At 37.6% G+C, this 11,226-nt stretch overlaps 1 protein-coding gene across 2 annotated transcripts; it reads right to left on the bottom strand.

Moving 5' to 3' along the window:
* On the bottom strand, positions 1-10,598 carry LOC143701614 (CMP-N-acetylneuraminate-beta-galactosamide-alpha-2,3-sialyltransferase 2-like). 2 transcript variants are annotated; one of them, XM_077195044.1, is made up of 8 exons: positions 10,399-10,598; positions 9,497-9,570; positions 8,558-8,873; positions 6,916-7,109; positions 6,036-6,215; positions 3,190-3,235; positions 2,912-3,031; positions 1-2,666 (listed from the first exon to the last, which is right to left on the bottom strand). In XM_077195044.1, the coding sequence occupies exons 3-8, from the start codon at positions 8,825-8,827 to the stop codon at positions 2,499-2,501; spliced, it is 978 nt and encodes a 325-aa protein (XP_077051159.1). In that variant the 5' UTR covers positions 8,828-8,873; positions 9,497-9,570; positions 10,399-10,598; the 3' UTR covers positions 1-2,498. The 2 variants fall into 2 exon arrangements, with proteins under 2 accessions (XP_077051159.1, XP_077051160.1); XM_077195045.1 differs by lacking the exon at positions 9,497-9,570 and having other exon boundaries at positions 10,399-10,572.
* Positions 10,599-11,226: the final 628 nt, after the last annotated feature.

Genomic DNA, 11,226 nt, shown 5'->3' with positions numbered 1-11,226 from the left:
TCATCAAAAAGTTGATTTATTTCAGTAATTCCATTCAAAAAGTGAAATTTGGATATTATATATAGACTGATATATTACAAATGTTTATTTCATTTAATTGTGATGATTAAAACTGACAACTATGAAAATCCCAAATTCAGTATCTCAGAAAATTAGAAAATTACTTAAGACCAATACAAAAAAAGGATTTTTAGAAATGTTGGCCAACTGAAAAGTATGAACATGAAAAGTATGAGCATGTACAGCACTCAATACTTAGTTGGAGCTCCTTTTGCCTGAATTACTGCAGCAATGCGGCGTGGCATGGAGTCGATCAGTCTGTGGCACTGACAAAACTGACTAAAGGTCATTGTTAAAGTGGCTGGCTGTTCACAGAGCTCTGTGTCCAAGCACATATAAGGGATAGTTCACCCAAAAATGAAAATTCTGTCAGTATTTATTCACCTTCATGTTGTTCCTTCAGAACACGAATTAAGATATTTTTGATGAAATCTGAGAGCTGGATCCCTCCTCCATAGGCTTCTTCAGGGATTGAACTTGCAGGCCCCGAAAAGTTATTAAATACATCGTTGAAATAGTCCAAGTGACTACAGTGGCTCAATCTTAAGTTTATCAAACGACGAGAATACTTTTTGTGCGCAAAAAAACCCCTAAAATAATGACTTTATTTCAACTATTCATTTCCTTCTCAGTGGGCCAAGTGCTTCATCCCCTTTCAAGTGTTGGTTTGGATGGACAACACATTGGTAGTCGCCTATTTACTGTCGAACCAAAATTGATTCAGACACCTTCAACATTTCTCACATTATCACAGTTTATTTGCTATAGTTTAGAAAATGGTAATAATATAACAAGAACTTAACAAAGAGTTAACAAATCAGTTGATATTTCACTGGTTTTGTCCATCCTTCTGTTAGACTGTGTCACAGATGAATTAGGTTGAATAGCTGTCAGATGTTCAATTTAAGTACACAATTAGATAATACCAATTTAGGTCAACCAAATACCAAGCAATGCTTAATTTTGTTCAGTCTGCGTTGTAAAAACGTTGCAATGGGTATAATGTCACATTGTACTTTATTTTGCTATGCTCACTTACATAAATGAACTATAGTGTCCTGCACCCACTAGTAAAATTATTAAAAAAATGTATTTCTGGTGTCTGAATAATGTTTGGTTTGACTGTATATCACCAGGCCAGTGGTATTTTCATTTTCAGGCCGGTGCAGCAGATCTGAGTCCATTTAGAAGAAGTTTGGCAGGGTTAAAGTGGACTTGTTTGCCTCTGAGGAGTCAACCCACTATCAACTTTTGGTTTTCTCTCAATCCTCCATTTCATCTAGGGCTGATGCCATGGTACAGATGTGTCCAAGGCTGCGTCTGTATGCCTTTCCCCCAATCGCTCTGCTCCCAGGAGTTCTGGCGAGGGTCTTAATATTAGTAGCCCCGTTCTGCCCAACACGAGTATGGTTTGCAGACCTGGTTTCTCTCCTGGAAGGCTCTCCTTGGGAGATTCTGAACCAGGTGGGACCTTGTGTCCCAGGGTTGGGGGACAGTCTTTCAACCCCGACCTCAGATTTGGAAAATGTGGGTCTGGCCCCTGAGGGGTACCATTCTCAATGCTAGTATTGTAGCTACTAGAAAGCTGTATGCTCTTAAATGACATCTTTTCTCATCGTGGTGTGAGCAATGCCATCTTAACCCAGCCGACTTGGTGGTTGGTTCAGTACTGGAGTTTCGAAAAGAGCATCTTTTAGCTGGACTGACCCCCGCTACCCTTAAGGTGTATTTCTGCGCAATTTCGGCTTGCCACAACCAGATTGAAGGGTCTTCAGTGGGGAAACATATCCTGGTGTTTTGCACTTCTTGTACTGAAGTATGAAGTAAAACAATTAAATTTTGACTGAATTACACAGAAAGCAAGTAAAGATACTTTTATAATCACTGAAGCTGTCGGTCAGTTCAGTATGGTACAATAGAAGCACAACCAAATCAGGTGCTGGTGCCACCATCTGTAGAACTTACTGGCACTGGTGCTACTGCTCTCAAATGTTAGCCTGGAGCCCTGCTACTCCAGGTTAATATTCAGAAGAAACTTAAGACATTTGTGGGTCAATTTCCCATAAAAGTCTGTGGTGTTTGAACTGGCTCATCAAAAGAAAAATGGGTCACACTTAATATCTAGTATCATTAAGGATGTACTTAAAAATAAATAAAATAAATTAAATTAATGCATGTATTATAATAACTACAATCTAAAAACATGCATGTACACAAATATTCATTTAAATGTTAGTGGTAAAGGCACTTAATATAACGTGGGACCGAAAAATGAATCCGCTAATGCTACGAATTCAGTTGGTGCTGCTAGTGGAGATCAAATTAAACTCTTGTTGATTTCTTGCACATATTGGGATGAATCTGAACTGAAAGTCTCTGCTGTGCTATTGCAACGCAATATTGTGCAGTACAAAGGTAGATTTCCCCAAGAACCTACTTCATGTCAAACCCTTGTACATCAAAATCTTGTTCTCCTGATGGAGCTGATTGATTGTTTTGTTTTCGAAGTCTCCACCATGAGAGCCGTATTCAAATAAAGTCAATGTTTCATCATAATAATGATGCCAGTTTCTGTCACTCGTAGCTCCAAACCCAAAAACCTTCACCTGTAAGAGAAAGAGTTATCGGTGCGTTAATAGTTTCTTATTCATGAAAAAAACTTATTTTAAGTTAATAAAATGTAAAAAATAAAACTCCCTCTTTTTGAAAAAGAAAATTGTGAAAAAATAATTCCTCATATTTTAATATAAATTCATTGTCTTTTTTTCTATTTTTATAAATAAGAACAACAGCAATGCCACACTGAAGCTGTGCCACACACCGTTTGAAGCGGAAGAACAGGAGTTTTTACCTTGTCACAGATGTGAAGGGCGAATATCAGCGTTAAGAAACCAGTGGATGGATATCTGCCATGACCTTCTGCCCAGTTATCATGCACATATCTTATGAATTCAGGGTGGAGAATCATCACCTAAAAACAACAACAGAAATAAAACAGGACACTTATGAAATGTGTATTTATGACAGAATTCATTCAGGAGATGCTAATATCAACCATGCAAATTAAAAAAGATCAACATTTGTCATTGATTGATTGGTTTATTTCATGATAAGGTCTTTGTTCTTTACCTTGTCCTTACTTGCTTTGATTGTAGATGGAACCTTTGTGTATGTTCTGAGTAAACAAATACATTAGATCAACATTTAAAATGAAATATCCATATGGCCTGAAATTACTATACAAAATGCATTTAAGTATTTTTTTTTTTAGTTAAGGAAAACGTTGTTTTAGGGTAAAGGAACATTGAGGGCCCTATTTTAATGATCTAAGGGCATGGTCTAAAGCGTACGGCGCAAGTGCACTTAGGGCGTCCGATTCCACTTTAGCTAGTTTAAAGGGTAAGTTCGGTATTTTACACTTAAAGCCCTGTTTAAGATCCCGAGAATTTTCGGTTTCTGTATTAGCAAACCCCGCCCCCACATAGCCAATGGTTTCATAGGGGCTCTGGAACAATCATTCATAAAACGCATTAAACTTTAGTTTACAAAGATGTGAAACTCACCGAGTGGTCTGGGGTGTTCACTGATATGCTCACACAAAAATCGCTGCAAAAGATGCTTTCCAACAGGTTTTATCGTAGTTTTTGTCCAACTCCATTGACTTAAGTCAGGACAAAAACTACGATAAAACCTGTTGGAAAGCATCTTTTGCAGCGATTTTTGTATGAGCAGTGAACACCCCAGACCACTCGGTGAGTTTCACGTCTTTGTAAACTAAAGTTTAATACATTTTATGAATGATATTGTTCCAGTGCCCCTATGAAACCATTGTGGAGGTGGGGGGGTGCTAACACAGAAACCGAAAATTCTCGGGACAGCAGCATTTGTCCAAATTTCAATCTTAATCATTCTATTTCATCAGAAACGATCTTAAAACAGGGCTTTAAGTGTAAAATACCGAACTTGTCCTATAACAACGGGAAAAATGGTCGGCGCATCTGGTGCATGGTCTAAAAGGGTTGTCCCTCTTTTAATGAGTAATGGGTGTGTTTTGGGCTTTATGTGCAATAAACCTATCAGAGTCTCATCTCCCATTCCCTTTAAAACAAAGTGCTGTTCACCCTTTATTCACCTTTGTTGCCATTGGCTTTTGGCTTGCTTAGTTGGGGACATTTAATTTCATATTCAACAATAATATTGATCTGCTTGCATTGACACCATTATATGAGAAATGAACTGAGCTGGACGATGACATCATGGTTTTCTACAGAGTGGCTATATATATGAATGAACTAAATTAATAACTTTTTTAAAACGAAAATGAAACATCATTGAACTTACTTAACCTGGACTGTGACACTATTTTCTTCTGGAAACAGACTTTGTTGCATTATTTTCCTGTTATCACTGTAAAGCTGCTTTGAAACAATCTGTATTGTAAAAAGCGCTATATAAATAAATGTGACTTGACTTTAAAAGCCAGTTCCACTCCCGCCATTGGGGATTGCTATTTACATGGCGGAATTTGCAAGTGGAAAGAGCGAACACTTCTCCAGACAGGAAACGGATATGCTCATGCGCGAGGTTAAAGCACGCAAGTAAAATAAACTAAAACTAGCTAAAGACACTTGCGTAGCGCCTGGCTCTGCATTGTGCCAGTTGTATAATAGGCCCCCTTAGTTTCACAGTATCAATTTTATGTGTTTTGTGTGTTTACAACACACAATTATTCATTATAGTTGATGAATAATCCTGCAAACCCCCTCGCCCAAAAAGCAAACTGTGTTCTGTGGACAACCCACGAAGAGCAACTAACAACCCAAAAAACCAGAACAGGCCTCTGGTTACCTTGGTTTCTCTCTGGTAAGACCAGAGCTTTTTTTGCTCAAAAGAATGTGGAAGTTGGCCACATGAAAAAGGCTATAGGAAAGACTTTCTTCATTAATTTCTAGATTCAATGTTCTATAAATTAACATGGGTATCCCCAGGACAGTGTATCTGTAATCACGGTTTTGTATATTATCTCTTGTATTGTATATTGTTTTAGGCATGCTTTATGATTGAACCACTAGATAAAGTAACCTTATTGGTATCATGCTTCTTATCAAATCCTTGTGTGACGCCCTGAACATTGAATGCTTGTTATATTAATCAGAGCATAAAGGGACACAAACTGCCAGCTTACTTCAATCATGCGAATGAGTCAGCTTCCAAAAAAAGGAACTTTTGCCACTTGAAAATTGCACCTTTCTCATTGGTCAAGCCAAACTCAAGAGGTGTGACCTCTGTGGAGGTTAAAGAGCATCCACACAGTTCCCCTCTCCCTCTTCCTCGCTTCCTTGTTCTCCTGGTTGCGGTTCATGTGAAAAGACTGGAGACATCCAGTCCGACCGTGGGACATTTCCCCGCTGCGCAGCTGGAGGGGCCTCAAGTTACAACCATTGTAACTTGCCCGACCACAACAGTCAAACTAACACCGCAAGTTCATCATCATTTCTTCGTTCAACACAGAAGAAATTGATTACAAATTCAACACCATCAAGACTTACGGAACCATCAAGACTTTCTCCTGAGACTGCATCTGGACTCTAGTTCAACGGCTAAGGCAATGCAAGTATCGTAAATTTCACAAACTAAAGGAGGAGCATAAGTGCTACTTTGGACGTGTGTCTGCCATCATCGGGCAAATTTCAACCGGAAGTGAGCATCCCTAGGTGTGTTCACTTTTGTTAGGAACACCCCTACAATTGGCGTCCCCTTCCCGAAGTGCCATTCCAGGGCGCAAAAACTATATTTGGAATTCGCCCATTGACTGTCGCACATCTCTGAAAGAAATTCAATGGCTGTACGTCAATGCTGTAATGTGATTATCATGGCTCATGTGATTCAAGTTGGCCATTACGCTTTCTCCAATGGTAGAGCCAATGGACCCTGGTATCTCTTAATCGTAAGATCATCTCTGGTTTAATTCTTACTGTGTGATGTTCTTAGTGGTAAAAGCGCTGATAAGCCACTGCAAGTCCAGAACTTTAATGGGCAGAAGCACCAGGTGGGTGTTGTCATCCAAGTCCACAGCGCTCTCGGGATAGAGAATCCGGTGAGTGGTCTTATTTCCAACATCCTTCTCATAATCCTCTGTTGGGCCTTTATTTATCCTGAAAGAAAAACACACAGGAGATTGAGGTATTCATGATTGTGGCGAGCAGGATGAGGCAGAGGGCCGTTAGAGAACGCCACGAGGCCGATGTTGTGATTTGATAACAAGCAACACCTGTGCGACGCACCGGTCTCATATCGCTCACGGAGAAGTGGAAGCATAAAGGAGGAGTGACGACAGTGAAGATGGAGAGAGGCCAGGCCTGAATTTATGTTGTGTTTTGTTATATGTGACAGCAGTCGTTTGTGAGAGGCTGCTGTCTTAACTTTGATTTTGATTTAGTAAATTTTACGTTTATTAAAGTCTTTGAATGTTCGCTGGTTCCCTCCTCCTTCTTCCTACAAATCTAACCTTGCTACAATGATATTCTAATGAAAAGCCTTCAAGGCATCTTTTTAAAAATAGTTTAAATAACATCTTATTCGTCTCTTAAAATTCACTCTTAAAAATAAAGAATTTGTTGGCATTGATGATTCCATGAAGAAGCTTTAACATCCATAGAAACTTTTCATTGGACAAAAGAAATTTTCAGTGATCAGTTCTTAAAAAAACCTTCTGAAGAACATTTTAATAATCTGAATACCCCCTTTTTCCAGTATAAAGAACCTTTTGTTTGATGGAAAAGTTCCATGGATGTTCTTTATGGAACCATCAATGCAAATAAAGAACCTTCAGTCTGACATAATCTATTATATTACCTTATGACAAAGTCATTGCTGTCTATTTGTTGACCATAGTTGGATCCCAGGAGGTTCCCAGAGTTTCCCACAACAGCACAGGTTCTGCAGCGATCTGGACCAGCGTCTGAGTAGTGTTCTTTATCGGGAAAGAGAGAAAACAGCTGGTCCACCACCTCTGTGTAGTTTGAGACATTTGGTACATCTTGAAGCTCCTGTATGAAATTATTTAATCAGTTAGGACCAGAACTAAAAAGGCAAAGAAAAAAAGAAAAGAAAAGGAAATTAAATGTTTTACTTCAGCGTGTAAAGACGTGACAAACTGAAATCATCTCAATAGGCACATCAACAGTCACATGACGCACGCATGTATCTAATCAGGGGACACAGGCGTGCAGTGCCTTATGTTTAAGAGGCATTGTGAACGAAGAATAAAGACGGTCTTGTTGAAGCTCTGTATCTCCATAACATGAGGTTTTTAGTAAAAAGTCACATTACACATTTATTGTTTTATATGCTTGTTGTCTCTAGGGTCCTGTTTACACCTGATATTAAGAAGCGTTTTCGTCAATCCAATTCACAATTGTATGACAAGTTGTAAATGGGGTCTAAAACGTTTTGAGCTTGTCCAGAACTTGGTAGTCAAAACTGCATTCGACTGGATTGTTTTTATAGTGTAAATACTCATGTAGTCGAATACAAACAAACAACCACAAGACTGCTTACTCTCCTCCTAGGCGACTGACCTAATGCGTAAACATAGGATTTAAACTTTGTCAGCTGAAGACCTGAGTTTGGTTTGAAGACAAAAAATGTACCAAGCACGCACAATAGATGTTCTCTAACCATTCCTGATTTTCTAACACAGCATTTAACGTGGTCTTGCGGCTATCAGAGCAGAAATGAAAGCTGATACTGTCCGTATGTTTTTCCGTCGTCTTCTTTTGCATTCATATGTAAACTGCGTAAGCTATTTTGTCAATTAGATCAAAAGATCTGAAAAAGTCCATACAAATTACCCACATGTAGAACCCTTCCCTCAAAGAAATCAGGACAGAAGAAAGGTTGAAAGTGGACAAAAGAGAAGGATTAAAACAACAAGTGTAAAGTGTTTGTGTGTCCTTTGTCTACTTGTTGTTTGAGCTTTAACGTGCCCCAGGTGTAAACAGGAAGTGAATTTGAATTTTGACATTAAACATCTGGTTTAAAACAGTAAGAAATGTTTTATTTTTTTATCTATATCAATGATGGTGAAAATATTTAAATGTTAATCAATATTTACAATTAATAAACATTAAATATAATTTAAAAATGGACATGCATGTACATATTATTCATATTTTTGGGGGCAGTGAGTTTTTAAAAAAAATAGGCCCAACTAGTTTTATTAAGCAAGGATGTATTAAACTAAAAATTGTTTACAAAAATATTAAGCATGGTTATTAACATGGTTTTCCCAGGAATAAATTACATTTTAAAATTATATTCAAATTGAAAACAGTTATTTAAAATATTCCACAATATTACTGTTTTTACTGTATTTTCATAAATTAAATAAATGCAGCCTTGGTGAGCATAAGAGACATCTTTTAAAAACATCTTAATTTTGGGGGTAGGCATATACCAAGTAAAGGCATATTTATTTTGAAGCAAACTTTCTTACCTTCCACCAGCTGGAGATGTTTGGATGTAATTCACTGTTGGTGCTGTTGAGCAGAATTGGAACAGTGGGTTTGTAACGTTCACTGAACCAGCTACTATTTCCTCGGTCTTCCAAACATATATGGGATGTGCGCTGAGCTCGCTCGGAGACAAAACTGTAATAACTGTATTTCAAAACCACTTCTGAGTTTTGAAAGTACAGGAATAACAAGATGGCCGAGGAGCTCAGGAGTGCAGTGATATAATGGAAACGTTTCAGTAGAGTAGTCATCAGTGATGTTAGAGGATTTGTCACTTCAAACAGAAATATAATAGATCTACAGAGGGAAAGAGAGTGATTTATATTGTGTTATAAAAGAGACGTATACAAAGGGGCTAAAGGCGCACCATATGGATAGCTAAACAAGTCATATTTCGCCAATAAAAAACCCCCAGGTGTCCAGAAAAGGCGTTTTAGAAGAAAATAAACTGCAAAAATGGTGTTCTGTAGTACAAATTACGCCGTTTTCACCGCTGATGATTAAAAACTCCAGAAATACGGATAGCTAATTATTTTGCAGACCCCATGGCAATGGGTCATGGGCTCTCAGACCCCAATTTGAAAATGCAGATCTGAATGCTCCACTGTGATCTTGCTTGTCAAAGGTCTAATAGACGAATCATTGTCATTTAGGAAACAAATCGCTTTGGTGTTTGATTGTGATCTTTTACCGATTATTTGTGCAGTTCTACTATGTGTATCATTAACAGAAACGCTGTCTTTTTTCGGGCAAGACATCATTATTAGACAGAGTTTCCATTAAATCTGATTAAACCTGGATGATTTGTGATACGTAAATGCTGTTCTATCCATATCAAATTTTCTGTTATCACATCTATTAAAGTAACGGTTTCTGTTCAGATTTTCTGCTAAAATCTCGATTTATCCCATTTAATTTACCTGGATTTGTTTGCTCTGATGATCGGTTCTGTGAGGACCCGCACTGATAGAGGAGCATGTCCAGCGGCTGCAACCTGCAGATATATTATGGCCAATAACTAAACCAACCAACTGTAGAACAGTCCGCTGGCAAATCTAGAGGCAATCTGGCCTTCGAATTATAACTTATTATAACGAATTATAACTCGAAAATATAACTTGCAATTGCGACTTCATATCTACTTATATCTTTTAAGTAGATCTGAAGTAAATTCTTATGTACACTATCAGTGGACTACACAAACATTCACATAGACAAGTAAGAATTAGGAACATCTGTTTTCTTTATAAATCAATATATTCAAACAATGATTTGTTTGTATGTATGTAAAACTAATAGGAAAAAAGTATTTAATAGGCTACTCAATCAAAAGAGTAAAGACAACTATAAGCCCAGTATTAGAATACTTAGTTATACTTTTAAGTATATCTCAATCAAAAACGTTTGTGTAAAAGAAGTACAGGTCTAATAGAATATAAATGATGAATACACTTCTTTCTTTAAGGGTTCTGACTTTATACCTGGAATTCTGAGATTTATTTAATAACTAGACAGTATAATAAATATTTTAATTTGATAAGGTCTATAGCATTATTAAAATCTTGTGTACATGCATGTTTTAATTCTACAGGACTTACACAAAAAGGCTGTCGCCTACATGGTTATAACATGCAAATATGGTGATAGTAGTACCATAGTATTTATCAAAGCATTCGACTACAACTGTAACATGGTACTTACTTTTTGTTAGAAGATTTTGTAGAACTTGAATACATAGCTATAGGTAATGTCATTTGACATAATTTGAAACTCATGCATAATTTACTCATAAAACTTTTTCTAAGAATAAAGAATGACTAACCTATTTTGGTAATGTATTTCAGACTTCTCAGCGTGGTGTTTTTTCAAATCCTGGGTTATTAGATGCGCATTATTAGAGTAATGCGCAAGGTAAGACTCTGCCGATGGTGTGTGTGTGTGTGTGTGTGTGTGGAGTAATGGAACCTGTGCTTTATTTAGATTTCACTTTATGAGTGGAGCTTTTGTGTAACTCTATCCCCCTGATAATACCGGTTAATCCACCTGCTCTTATACGGGTTGGTTAGGCTACGGCACAGTGGTGTGCACAGACGGACCAAAAAAAATGGATTAACCGGACCAAAAAGAAAAAGGAAAAAGAAGAAGAGTTCCTTGTTTTTTTTTTTTTATCCTTTATTTCCATGGCATTCTATGAAAAGATGTTGATACAATTAGAATGCATAACACATCAAATGAAAATAGGGAGATTATTATAATATTACTAAATATTATTTACTTTACCAAACAAACAGTGAGTGTTAAGAAGACACAGCAAATGAACGCGCTCTACATCAATAAGCGCGATCTCCGGCCAATAGGAGCGCTCTCCCCTGCGTGACGTCAGCCAGTGTGTGCCTGGTGAAGAGAGATAAGCATTAAGTTTCCTGAGGCTGAAACAACAGCAAAACTTCTCCATAAAGTGGACATTCCTTTTAGTGAGTCATTGAAAATACACCACATCTATAAATGTCCACTATATGAGACTTTTGAACAATAAATGCCTGTGGTCTGACTGTGCTATCGTGTCTGAATAATTTCATTCAATTCTGGAAACTGAATCCTGACTCAGATGTCCTGACCGACACACCAGTGCGAACACGCACCCACCTGA

Source organism: Siphateles boraxobius, unplaced genomic scaffold (genome assembly GCF_051911475.1).
Source record: "Siphateles boraxobius isolate OS27281-9 unplaced genomic scaffold, OSU_SipBor_1 33, whole genome shotgun sequence".
Lineage (NCBI taxonomy): Eukaryota > Metazoa > Chordata > Actinopteri > Cypriniformes > Leuciscidae > Siphateles > Siphateles boraxobius.
The sequence above is the reverse complement of the archived record's forward strand: the minus strand, read 5'-3'. Positions and strand labels throughout refer to the sequence as shown.

Excerpts from the sequence above, each read along its gene's own strand:
- LOC143701614 (XM_077195044.1), bottom strand. The coding sequence starts at position 8,827 with ATGACTACTCTACTGAAACGTTTCCATTATATCACTGCACTCCTGAGC. Across the intron at positions 6,216-6,915 it reads AGCAATGACTTTGTCATAAG|GATAAATAAAGGCCCAACAG; the intron begins GTAATATAATAG and ends TTTTTCTTTCAG. Across the intron at positions 3,032-3,189 it reads TCAAAGCAAGTAAGGACAAG|GTGATGATTCTCCACCCTGA; the intron begins GTAAAGAACAAA and ends TGTTGTTTTTAG.